General features: G+C 47.9%; 1 protein-coding gene across 6 annotated transcripts in view; it reads left to right on the top strand.

The window, feature by feature from the left end:
- TTLL12 (Tubulin tyrosine ligase-like 12) overlaps window positions 1-14,034 on the top strand; it is a 386,517-nt gene that overhangs the window by 87,997 nt on the left and 284,486 nt on the right. For all 6 annotated transcript variants that reach the window (XM_075677907.1, XM_075677908.1, XM_075677909.1 and 3 more), the window contains exon 7: window positions 7,772-7,908. In XM_075677907.1, the coding sequence (XP_075534022.1) occupies window positions 7,772-7,908 (137 nt within the window). The remainder of the gene's footprint in view (window positions 1-7,771; window positions 7,909-14,034) is intronic.

The following is a 14,034-nucleotide window of genomic DNA, read 5'->3' on the forward strand; positions in this document are numbered from 1 at the left end:
TGATTAGCAAGAGAGCTCGAGCTGTTCACTGCTGCTAGGCTGCCGTTTATCTGCTGCTCCTCGCCTTTAATTAAATATCCTTACATTTGGTGGAGATTGCTGGAATCCCTCAAGTCACCCTGGAGCTTCGCAATCGCACGTTGCCCACCATCACCATGACTGATGCGACCTACGCACCGACTGTACCCATGGCTGCCCCTGTCACTTGTGCCGGCGTTCCCCGTCAGCGCGACCCGGCCATCTCTTGCGGGGCCGGAGAACATGACGTCGAAGATTGGCTGTCCTCCTATGAACGTTTAAGCGCTCGCAATAAGTGGGATGATCAGTCTAAACTGAATAACGTCATCTTTTACCTTGCCGACATCGCCAATCTATGGTTTAAGAATCATGAATCTGACATTTCGAGTTGGTCCGCATTCAAGACACATTTCGCCGTCCGCAAGCTACGCAAGCACTGCAACTGGGCGAGACTTTCCCCAGCTATATTGAGGATCTCTTGGATCTCTGAAGCCGTGTTAATCCAACGATGGCAAAGGACAAGAAGATTAACCATATTCTGAAGGGTATTGAGGACGACAAGTTTCAAATGCTGCTGGCCAAGAGTGCAACCAGCATCGCCGTACTCTTCAACCTGTGTCAGAGTTTTGACGAATTGCGCTTCCAACGTAATATCGCCCACCAAAATGTCCCACAGGCTGACTCGGTCTCAGCCATTGCATATGCTACTGGCCATACTGATCCTTCTGCTCTCGTCCTTTAGCTGATGGATTTCATTCGCAAGGAAGTGGCCCGCCAGCTGTTGCTGCTTCCTCACAGCCAGAAGCCTGCCCCAACACTGCCTCCGGCCGTACAACAAGCCATCCGTGCCCAAATATCTGACGCACTTACCCCCATATGCCCCCCAGCTCCTGTGATGGTGCCGCTCTTCTATGTTGACTACCCATCGCTCTTCGCATCTCCGACGGCACCGCTCTCTTATGCCGACTACCTGTCGCGGGTCACACCTCCGCCGATCAACTATGCTGCCGCTGTTGCACGGCCACCCCCACCGTCATATTCCGTCCCACCACCAACGCACCGCGTTTCGCCTGCTCCCGTTCCACGGCAGTCACCCCAGCTTCTTCGTCAAGCCAACACGTGGCACACGCCAGACAACAGGCCTATTTGCTTCGCCTGTGGCATTGCTGGCCATATTGCACGCTTTTGTCGTCGTAACATGCCCTTGCACCATGACGCCAAGATATGCTGCCAAGATGCCGCTGACTCGCCGCTAAGACCCTTCGATCGCGACCGCCGTTCAGACAGTCGCCATTCTCCGTCTCCACGTCGATGGTCGCTGTCACCTATGCGTCGTCGGCTGCCTACTGCCAAGGGAAACTAACTAGCGCAGTTCCGGAGGCAAGAACTGCAAGCTCATCGAACTTTCTAATGCCTCAATTTTCACCACAGAATGTCATTAACGTCCATGTCAAGGGAACATCCGCTCAAGCGCTTATCGATACCGGGGCCGCAGTTTCCGTTTTCCATGAAAATCTTTGTCGCAAGCTAAAAAAAGTCATGACCTCTCCATCTGGCATGGCACTCTACACTGCTAGTACGCAATGCACTCATCCTACAGCTGTATGCACTCATCCTACAGCTGTATGCACTGCCTGTGCAGTCATCCAAGACGTTCTGTACATCATCGAGCTTTTTGTGTTGCCCTCCTGTTCTCATGATGTCATCCGCAGGTGGGACTTCCTGTCATGTCATAGTGCCATCATCGATTGCCCTTTCGCCGCTATGTGACTCACCATCAATCGGTGCTGACCTCAGTGTTCAAAAAGCCTTCGTTGATGATGATATTAATCTACCTCCGGAGACGTCGGTGCTCGTGACCTTGTCGTGTACTGCCGTGCCAGACTCAGCTGTGGCGTTTACGCCATTTGACAAGCTTGCTCACTGCAAGGAATTATTTCTCCTGTTCGCCGTCCTCACTGTTAAGTCTGAATCCGCTTTGATACCCATCTGTAATCCATACCGGTATCCAGTGACCATACTGCACAGTGAGACCTTAGGATTTGTGCAAGCTGTCACATGTATTGAAGAGCTTGACGTTCACGATGGTGCCCACCTTTTACACCGGGACGCCATAACTTCCGTTTCATCATCACCGCCTTCAGCAGTTTTCGACAACACCATCACCGCAGACTTCTCGCTGTCTCATCGCACTCAACTTCTTACTCTACTGAACTAGCGCGTTTCTACGTTCGATTGCAACAAACCATCCTCGGGTCGCACGACAAGTGTCTCTCATACTATCGACACTGGTTCCCATGCCCCCTTGTGACAGCGTGCGTATCGTGTTTCCACAGAAGAGCACCGAGTTATCACGGAACAAGTGGACGACCTGCTGCAACTCGACGTCATTCAGCCTTCTCAAAGCCCTTGGTCGTTCTAGTGTGAAAGAAAGATGGCGCCATTCGGTTTTGTATCGATTCATCATAATCATCATCATCAGCCTGGTTACACCCACTGCAGGGCAAAGGCCTCTCCCATACTTCTCCAACTACCTCGGTAATGTACTAATTGTGGCCATGTTGTCCCTGCAAATTTCTTAATCTCATCTGCCCACCTAACTTTCTGCCGCACCCTGCTACGCTTCCCTTCCCTTGGAATCCAGTCCGTAACCCTTAACGACCATTGGTTATCTTCCCTCCTCATTACATGTCCTGCCCATGCCCATTTCTTTTTCTTGATTTGAACTAAGATGTCATTAACTCGCATGTTCCCTCACCCAATCTGCTCTTTTCTTATTCCTTAACGTTACACCTATCGTTCTTCTTTCCATAGCTCATTGCGTCGTCCTCAATTTAAGTGGAACCCTTTTCGTAAGCCTCCAGGTTTCTGCCCCGTATGTGAGTACTGGTAAGACACAGCTGTTATACACTTTTCTCTTGAGGGATAATGGCAACCTGCTGTTCATGATCTGAGAATGCCTGCCAAACGCACCCCAGCCCATTCTTATTCTTCTGATTGTTTCAGTCTCATGATCCGGATCCGTAGTCACTACCTGTCCTAAGTAGATGTATTCCCTTACCACTTCCAGTGCCTCGCTACCTATCGTAAACTGCTGTTCTCTTCCGAGACTGTTAAACATTATATTAGTCTTCTGCGGATTAATTTTTAGACCCACCCTTCTGCTTTGCCTGTCCAGGTCAGTGAGCATGCATTGCAATTGGTCCCCTGAGTTACTAAGCAAGGCAATATCATCAGCGAATCGTAAGTTACTAAGGTATTCTCCATAAACTCTTATCCCCAATTCTTCCCAATCCAGGTCTCTGAATACCTCCTGTAAACGTGCTGTGAATAGCATTGGGGAGATCGTATCTCCCTGCCTGACGCCTTTCTTTATTGGGATTTTGTTGCTTTCTTTATGGAGGACTACGGTGGCTGTGGAGCCGCTATAGATATCTTTCAGTATTTTTACATACGGCTCGTTTACACCCTGATTCCCCAATGCCTCCATGACTGCTGAGGTTCCGACTGAATCAAACGCTTTCTCATAATCAATGAAAGCTATATATAAGGGTCGGTTATATTCTGCTCATTTCTCTATCACCTGATTGATAGTGTGGATATTATTGCATCGATTATTGCCACCTAAACAGAATTACATGAAAAGACGACTACCCACTGCCTCAGATTGACGATGCTCTTGACTATCTGTAAGTTACCGAATACTTCTCATTTTTAGATCTCCGCTCTGGCTATTGGCAGGTTCCCATGGCTGAGGCTGACCACCCAAAGACAGCATTCATCACTCCTAATGGCCTGTACAAGTTTAACGTTATGCCTTTCGGGCTCTGCGATGCTCCCGCCACCTTCGAGTGCATGATTGATACCTTTAGAATAAAAACAGGAACAGCGCAACACAATACGAGTGACGACCTGTCCTGTTTACTAGCTCGTCCTGTGTTGCGCTGTTCCTGTTTTTATTCTAAAGATGAACCAACCAGCCCCATTGAATGCACTGCTAACGATTGATACCTTCCTTCGCAGACATCAGTGGAAGACTTGCTCATGTTACCTGGATGACATAGTTGTTTTCTCACAGGATTTTCCAACACATCTCGCCCATCTGCATAAAATACTGACCTGTCTCACTTCAGCTGGCCTACAGCTCAACCTCAAGAAGTGCCGTTTCACTGCCCAAACATTAACTGTCTTGGGTCACATTGTTTCGAAATACGGTATCCTTCCTGATCCCGACAAGCTTCGCGCAATCGCCGAGCTTCTGAAGCCCACATCTATCAAGGCCCTGTGAAATTTCATAGGCCTGTGCTCTTATTTTTCGACGCTTCGTGCGGAACTTTGCCTTTATTATCACACCCTTGATGAAGCAGCTTACCGCAAGCAAAGGCATTTCCGTGTGGTCATAAGCATGCGATGAAGCCTTTGACAAGTTACGCGAGTTACTTCACCGCCGATTCTTTGCCATTACGAACCAACTGTGCCAAGAGAGGTTCACACCGACGCCAGTGGTGTTGGCTTTGGTGCGGTCTTGGCCCAACAAAAAGCCACGAACGAAGAATACGTCGTGGCTTATGCCAGCCGTACCCTTCAAAAAAAAAAAAGCTGGTATGAATTACACCGTTACAGAGAAGGAATGCTTAGCCATCATTTGGACATTGGGCAAGTTTCATCCTTATCTCTACGGCCGTCCTTTCAGCATCATCACTGACCATCACGCCCTTTGTTGGTTCTCCTCATTGAAAGACCTGTCGGGCTGCCTCGGCCGTTGGGTGCTTTGCCCTGCAGGAATATGACGTTCGTGTCGTATACTGCTCTGGTCGAAAGCAGTCCGACACTGATGCACTCTCTCGCATGCCGATGACACCTGATGTGGCTTCTTTTTCCGTTCCTTCTCCGACTCCAGACCCGTCAGTACCGACTGCTATTGACATGCCCTCCGAGCAACGCAAGGACCCATCACTTGCCCTGCTGCTCGATTACCTTGCCGCTCCATCGGTCGTTCCTTCAACGCGAACTCTATGCCGTCAAGCAGCCCACTTTGCCGTGCGAGACAACACCCTCTACCACCGCAGCTACATGCCTGACGGTCGGAAATGGCTTCTGGCTATCCCTCGTCACATGCACTCCGATATGTGCGGGTACTTCCATGCTGACCCTCAAAGCGCCCACGCTGGTGTCCCAAAAACCTTCACCCGGCTGCGTAAACGATACTACTGGCGTGGAATGTATTGGTTTGTGCAGCCATACATTCGATCATGCACTGCCTGCCAACAAAGCAAAACTCCCCCACTACGCCCTACTGGGCCATTACAGCCGCTGCCGTGCCCTGCTCGACTGTTCGACAGCATAGGTTCCTCTATGACCCGCTCCCATACAGTAGATGTGGAAGCTGCTGGATTATTGTTGACATCAATCACCTGACGCTCTATGCCGAGACCGCGGCTCTTCCCACTGCGACATTGCGATGTTCATTCTCCGCAACTTCGTCCTTCGCCACGGTGCTCCTCGAGAACTACTCAGCGATAGGGGTCGTGTCTTCTTGTGAGAAGCGATACAATCCCTCCTTCGCGAGTGCCAGATCATTCACCGGAAGTCGACCGCGTATCACCCTCAAACGAACGGTCTCGCAGAGCGCTTCAACCTAACACTGGATGACATGTTGAGGATGTACGTTTTGTCCAACCACACTAATTGGGACACCATACTCCCGTTCGTTACTTTTGCTTATAACACCGTGACACAAGCGACCACCGGTTTTTCACCTTTTTTGCTCTTCTATGGGCGTGAGCCTTCGTTTCCTCAGGATACTGTCCTGCCCTACCGACCTGACGCTGCCGAGCGCACAACTATTTCAGAAGTCGCCTGATACGCTGAAGATTGCCGCTAGCTAGCTCGTTCGTTGACTAGCGAGGATCAGGGTCATCAGAAGACAAGCCCAACTTCCCTGCTTGTGTGGCTATGGATACCACTTCACATGCCCGGCCTTTCTTCGAAACTACTTGCACAGTACCACGGTCTGTACCGGATCATCGATGCCTCTCTCCTGTGAACTATATCGTTCAGCCCGTCACACCATCGCTGGACCTTTGTTGCCGAGGTCGGGAGACAGTGCCTGTTAGCCAGCTGAAGCCTTATTTCGACCCCCTCATCTTCTATGCTCCCTGAGTCACCAGGATGGCTCCATTTCACACCGGGGGCCAATGTAATGAAGCAGACGCGCCTCTTGTTTGCAATAGCAGCTCGGAGACAACGATGACCTGTGCTGTGATTAGCAAGAGTGCTCGGGCTGTTCGCTGCTGCTAGGCTGCTGTTTATCTGCTGCTCCTTGCCTTTAATTAAACATCCTTACACAATGAAGAATTGTGCACGTCAACATTGCCAAATAACAACCAGTGCCAAAAGCGTTGATGCCATCTGATAGGTACATAGTACATAGAGCATGCCAGTGTAAGTGCCCTTTTCTTTATATAGTTAAATCTCGATATAACGAACTTCAGGGGACCGCGGTAAATTGTTCATTATTCAGAAAGGTCGTCATAGTGAAAGTCCCAAAGTTCCACCACCCATTCCACCCGTGAACCCATCAGTTCATAAATTTTCACCATATGAGCCATCCACAAAAACATTGCTGTTGGCTCTTGGCCCCTGCTGTTGCCGTTTTCTATAGATTCTGCCGCCACCGAAGCACTGTATAATAAGTGTGGCGCACGCAACACAGACGCTGTCGCCGAGAAAACCATGAACAAGAAGGTAGCTTTGTGTCGCCTCCAAAGTGCAGTTTCTTGCTGTTTGTATGTTTTTCACATTTGTTGCCTTGGACACTACAACTGTCTTGCTCGAAGCTGACACCTGAAATATGCCAAAGCATGAGTGCATGTAAAAAACATCGTCTGGAAAGTGCAAAGTGCGATTGTGAGGCATCCCTGCGATTACAGAGGTCACATTTCTCCGCAAGCGCGTATCTTTCGGTTATCGCCTGTTAAAAGTGTGCACTATGCTTCCAACGGCACTACGCACTGTGCAACAGATAGGCTAAGATGCCTATCGCAATAGATTTGGCGGCGATAGCTGTGAATGTCGTGTGTGACGACCCCAAATATTTGCTGGTAGCGAAATGAGAAACTGAGTGCACGCCGGTGTTTTCACGCGAGATGAGCAGACGAGTATTATGGTGAAGCTGCCGCCACGGGCAGCTACATATTGTTCCTGATCGCGAGCGCCTCGTGCATTGCTTGTTTACACGGGACCTTGTGGCAGGAAGACATATCATGCAATCACATCTTGGCGACGTACTGAACATTGGTGCCGAAAAATTGCATTTTCTGGGAACGTATTAACCGGTAAAAATGAGCATAACTCTATTGGGTCATTTTTTGTGTTCTCTATTGCGAATATTGGCACTGGGAAAATGTGCGTAATGGGAATGTATCAATGAGGTTCTACTGTATTTATGAAGGTTGGTATTTTACTCCAGCTTTTTGCACCGTCAAATGATAGGGAACGTTGAGCATACACAGTAAGACTTTTCGGCAGTTTAGATTTGTTATGATCGGTCTATCAGTACTCTTATAGGTGTGAGAAATATTGATGAGAGATCTGGCTCGATCGTGGTTAGTGTTTCCTCTTTTTCTTTTTTTGTTAGTGAGTTCAAGTGTTGGCGTACATTCCTCAGTAAATCTTGATTGAATTGCAGGTGCTTTCAAGTCGTGTTGAATAATTGCTAGAGTCTAACCTTGCTGCATTGGTTGGTGTGCAGAGGAAGTGACCCGTGATTATGCAGAGGGTCCCCCATGTGACCCTGCAACCCGTGCAGCACTCCTGCTCCCTTGGGAGCCACGTGATCTGACACATGTTGACTGCAACCCTCCTGCACCCAGGCTGGAATTCCTAAGGGTGAGGTCATTGGCCTGCTGGCTTGTCGTACATAGCCAAAGGCTCCTTGGCATGTTTGGACATTCCTGACTTCATGTTGCAAAGGGCCCGAAGGCATTGCATACGGTGGGGGCAGTAGGGCAACTAATCAGGATCAGTACCATGGACATAAACACTGATTATACATTACTAGGTTCAGCAGTAATAAGCAATGAAAAAATGGTGCTGTATCTGTCCTTTGGAAATGATTGGCAAAGTTAATGCGATTAGCAATCCTTCCTATTGTCGGTGTTCAATTGGTGGTATGTTGGTAATAAGACAGGTGTGATATGTACGAGTGCAGAGTGATGTCCCATATTTAAAAACAAAGGTTACGGCGCTAAGCAGATGAGAACAAAATGAGACACAAACCACACATACGGGTGCCAACTTCCAACAGTTTTTTGACCAGAACTGACGCAAATTTATACAAGAAACCAAAGTGAAGAGTAATCACAGTAGAGATAGGCAGGGGTGATAGGAATTATTACTGCTCATAGGCCAGTGATCTGTGCTGAATTATCATGGCAGGTACATACAAGCATGCGTGCATTACAGGCGTAATCCGAGCATCCAGCCAAGTGTGACAGTTGCACATTCTAATCTTAGCGGCAATTACAGACTATCATTTATCAATGACATTTCTTTGTCACTTAATGCTAGTGACGGCGTGCTGATACACTTATTTCTTGCTTTTCTTAGAAAGGTCATTTTGTCGAGGAGTGGCACACAACCACAGTGCTTGCAGTGGTCTGCCAAGCAGCCGCCGATGTTGCAGTTGACCGCCAACCTTCTTGACGGAGTCTGGTGGACTAGATTTCACCTTGGAATTGCCACAGGATAACTCAATTAAATTTCTGGATCTTAAACTTAGCTTTACAAAAGCCCACATGTGCTGGATGTATTACTCAAGGACTAAGAAAAGCCTACCATTTGACAGTGCTCATTCTAAACTGATCAAGAAGGGAATAGCTAATGCATGCCTCAATTTGGCATTAAGGGGGGACGTGGCATTCGATAACAATTTTCTTATTTCTTCGTGGATTTTTAGGAAAATTGGCACACTTATCAGCAACATTTCTGTGATACTACTGTATAAATTTCATGAAGATATCTCTAGAACGTTTTTATGTATAATATTTTTCTCCTTCTGGCCTTGTTCCAAGCCTGAATCACTTAAAAAATATGATAGAATACCTGTGCAAAGCACTGTGCATTCTAAGAGGAATGGTTGAGGTCGTGACATTCTTAGATTTCTTTATTTGCAATACAATTTCTTTTAGTTCTAATATTTTAAGAAATGGCTGTACCACAGGTGTTTAGGTTGTGAACAAGCAGCCAAACGGTTAATTGTAGTAAAGTCAAACTGCAAAATCAAGAGTGTCATGCCCTGGACAGTACGTCCAGGAATACATGGAAAAATAAAAACGGAACTGAAATAGACCTAGTGGTCACGAAGAATGGTACAAGCAAAGCAAGAAGCAAGAAAAGTTATTTTGAGAGAAAGGCTTTCAAAGTTGTACCTTAGATTTTACATTATTAAAAGGCACCGGGCTTGTAGTCTTTTGTGTCTTCCTCAGTGCGCGGCTTCTTGAGTGCCCTGCCTTTGGTTTGATGTGCCTTGCTTGACTTTTTTTTCCACAAGACATCCTTTTCCGCTGCTCTGCGAAGAGCATGTTGTCCCAGTTGCAGTCCAAGTGTTGCACAATACTCAGCTACGCACGGTGGGCCCCAGCATTGTATTTGCAGACTGCCTCATGGCCAGCTGTCTCTGTTGCAACCAATGATGCATTTTTATCTTTTGGCAGCAGCGACCACATGACCGAGTGAAGGTTTTCGGCAGCGTTTTTTTTTTTTGTTTCCCTAGGCAACGGCTGAGGAGCTGCATGTAAGAAAGGCGTTGATACTTGGGCAGCAATGCATCGGCAACATGGTTTCCAAGACGGTACTTGTGAGGAGGTGGAGGCTTCTGCAGCCTGATGTTGGCACCAACTGTGGGGCCCCTGCAGGCAAAGGTCACGATGGGGGTCTTCATCAGTAGATGTTATATGATAATACGTTGCCATCACAGCCTTTTGCATGTCTTGAACATTGTCATTGGTACGCAGAGATATGCCATGGTAATTTGTCAGTTTCTTTATTAAATCTTGAGTGAGGCCACCTTTCCCTCCAAGAGGTTGCCCTTTCTTGCCTTTTGTGATCAGAGCACGCAGAGCCGTTCCCATCCTTTTCTTGACATGATTAATCCAGTCTTCTTTTGTAAATGGAACAAATCCATAAGTCTTGTCCTGACAGAGGGCTACAAAGGCTCTACTGTCACCATCATAAACAATGTTTGTATATGACATAGTAGTTCTGCGGAAACCCGCAAGGTGGAGAGCGGCTGCCCCGGAAAGGCGGTGGTCCCGGGTTCGAGTCCCGTACCATGACGAATTTTTCTTCAACTATGAGGCTTTTCTTTCGAGGAACCCGTATGGGTTTCCTTTGTAGCAATTGCTACCAACGGGTGGATGTCTCATTTTCCCTTTATTCATTACTTCTCTCCACCTTGCGGGTTTCCGCAGAACTACTACGTCAAACTCTTGCCTTTGCTTCGTGTTGTCGACAAATTCGACTTCGCCCTGCCATCTGCTAGCTGCCTGCTTAGCTCAGATGGTAGAGCGGCTGCCCCGGAAAGGCGGTGGTCCCGGGTTCGAGTCCTGGACCATGACGAATTTTTCTTCAACTATGAGGCTTTTCTTTCGAGGAACCCGTATGGGTTTCCTTTGTAGCAATTGCTACGAACGGGTGGATGTCTCATTTTCCCTTTATTCAAGGTTTGTATATCGCACACCATGTTTGCTAAGGGACTTCTTAATAGAGTCAGTGCTGCTTCAAGCTCCATTCCGCCAGAGTTCACATCTGTGTTTTTTTGGCAGACATGTGATGCTTTCCAATACTCATAGCCTTCATCCCCTTCTTTGGGGCCAAGCGTGCAACCATGGCATCGGTTTGATAGGACCACACAGTCGAGCACTACTCCTGTGAAAAATTCTATTACAGTGCCGACACCTATGTGGGATTTATGGCCACGTGCTAACCATGTCCCTTCATAAGCCACTGTTATGTTGTTACTAGAGGTAGGGTCCATCTCCCTGTAAACATTGCGCACTGCCACCACAGCATCAGAAGAAATGTTGGCAGCAGCTGTCTCACTGGCAGGTCAGAACTCAGTCTTGAGATGTTTCTGAAATGTTTTATGATGCAACCCTCTATGGGAGACATTCATTATTGACAAAAAATCAGTCAAAGCTGTTGCTCCTTTGCCAATACTTTTAACAGCCTGTACAGCTCTCATATTCACATAAAAAAAGTTTGCACCTTCCTTTCGTGGCAATGACCAACCCTTCACGACAGCGCTGCAAAACCCGGACGTCAGTACCATTTGCGCTACTAATCCATGTCTTGTTCTCAGCTGAACTGAAAGTCCTGGTTGGGAGCATTGCTGGCACTTAGATTTGTGGAGAAGCGCGTTCAGGGCAGTCATTTGAACGATGAGAAACTCCTCCGCTTGTTCCGTACTGGCAAGCACCTCGCCTTTACCCGTCAGTTCCATTTTCCGCGCAGTCGCCGACACCGAACTTAGTTTTGCTTGCACTTTTGTGGCGGCCTCCCGGGATGCTTCAGCCGATACAAAACGTAGCTCCAGGTGCGCCTGAATGGTGCCGCCTGTACTTGTAGATGGCCTAGTAACATTGTGTGAAGTGCCGAGACGATAATTGGACACATCTGAGGCGCGGTCGCTGGATGCATCCGACGATGTGGAACGCGGCACGACAAGCTCAACGGTGCCACTGCTGCTCGCAGGAGATGTTTCACCCACGTAAGAAGTGCCAGAGAGTGACTCCTCAACATTGTCGACACAAGTAGGTATTCCGCCCGCATGTGAAGTGCTCGGTGGCGGCTCCATCATCGGCACGCGTACGCATCCTGCCCGCATGTAGAGTCCTCGGCTGCGCGTCTGTGACTTCTGTGCTATGCTGCACAATACTGCCATGTGACCTTGAAGCAGTCATTTTCACCATCGGCGATTTTCGTTTACGAGTGCCTTAAGCATGAGCCACCTTGTACTTCAGCGGTCGCCGACCAATGGTCACCAGTAAACTTCCAAAACTACGCCCTGCAAGCACTGAATAATGCGTTGAGCTGATATGTCCAGAGTAGCATATCACAACACAAACCAGCTTCCGAAACTATGCTCCCCACGCACTGACAGCGAGCCGATATCTACACAGGCGCATATCACAACACAAGTTAGCTACGTTGCACAAGTACTGGCGATCCTGGTGAGCCGAGATGCGAGGAGGCGCTTATCACTTGTGGAGTCCGCTGCTGAAACTACGCTCTGCATTTGCTCACGAACAATGCGAAGCAATTGTCAGACGCGCGAGTCACGGGCGATATCAGATCTAAGCTCCTGAAACTATACACTGCACATACAGACGAACATGGCGTGCGGCGGCGCGGTAGCAGAAGACGCGCACCGCCAACGAGACCAATGGCGAAGCTCCAATTGGCCACGTGATGGGCGTGGCCAATCGGAGGCCTCGGAACGGCCTTGAATCATCTGCTTTTTGTGCACTTGCTTCTGGATGGAGGAGGTGGCTCATGCAGCAAATTTAAAGACGGAGAAATGTGCTTTCCGACACGGGCAAAATGGCAGCACTTGGTTGCGCCGTTGCGAAGATATCGTGGCTTGAAAAACGCAGTTTTTTCGTGATTTCCGTGGAATTTTTTCCGCACATTGGCTGCTAGAAAAATTTGTTGGAGCGCTTCTAAGTTGTTTTCAGCGTTCATATTTCGGAATCAGATAAAAAAAGAGTTATAGAAACAGAATATGTGCTTTTCAAAAAATCTGTTTTTTGGTCATTTTTCACGATACGAAAGCCGCGTCCCCCTTTAATGAAGCCATGTGTGCACTATCTTGTTACAGGTTTTAGTATTCATATTAGCCGATTGGAAGACGCTTGATTTCCTCCCTCCGTTATTATGGGTGTGTCCAAAAGCGTCTTGCAGAAGATAAGACACGGGAAAAAAGTGTGGAAGTCAAAAGAAAAAATGAACACGCACGTAATTCCGTACGTACATAAGCTGTCCCATAATATAAAAAAGGTCTCAGCCAGATACAATGTGCACATTGTGCTTTCCGCCCCATGCAAATTGCCCAAAATTTACCCTTTGATGATGAATAAGCTATGTGCTCCAAGAAGCACATCACACGCTACACCGATTGTGCTAGCGATACCATTTACAATATGCTCCTTAAGTATGGCAAGGTCCATATTGGACAAACGGGATGATGCTTTAATGATTGAGTGAGAGAGCACTGGTTGGCGGTCAGCAGCAGCATGGGCGGCCACTTGGCGGACCATTGAATGCACTGCGGTTATGTGCCGCTCCTAGACAAAATGACCTTTCTAAGGAAAGCAAGAAACAGCATTTAAAGAGAGATAATTTAGGCTTTCTTCATAAAAAGAGCAGGAAATAAGTGCTTTAGCAAGCCGTCACTAGTATTAAGTAACAAAGAAATATCATTCATAAATGATAGCCTGTAATCGCCGCTAAGATTAGAATGTGCAGCTGCCACATTTGGTTGGATGCTCGGATTATGTCTGTAATGCATGCGGGCTCATATGTACAAGCAGTTATAGTTCCTATCACCCCTGGCTATCTCTACTGTGATTACTTTTAACTTTGGTTTCTTGTGTAAATTTGCGTGGGTTTTCCTTGACACACTAGTCCAGGTGGCACTTATAGGCGTCAAGCATAGAGTGGAGCCCTAAGCTTGCACCAGGCTTCTTGCGTCACACACGTTCTGTGCAGTCAAGGACGAGGTCAGTAACCATCTGACCTTTCTCGTTGGTGCGCACTACGGCACCTTGGGGAAAGTTCGCAGCCTTTGGGAGTTGTGTTGCACTTAAAAACGAAAAGGGGTGCCAACTTGTGGACATCTGCTGCACAGGTCAGCACTGTCGTTACCTGCATCTTTTAGTTCTTGGACGAAAGCAGGCAAACTTGTTTGGCCCGCTCTGACTCCACTGTTGCATTGGCAGGCGTATAAAATACACA

Source organism: Dermacentor variabilis, unplaced genomic scaffold (genome assembly GCF_050947875.1).
Source record: "Dermacentor variabilis isolate Ectoservices unplaced genomic scaffold, ASM5094787v1 scaffold_14, whole genome shotgun sequence".
Classification (NCBI taxonomy): Eukaryota; Metazoa; Arthropoda; class Arachnida; order Ixodida; family Ixodidae; genus Dermacentor; species Dermacentor variabilis.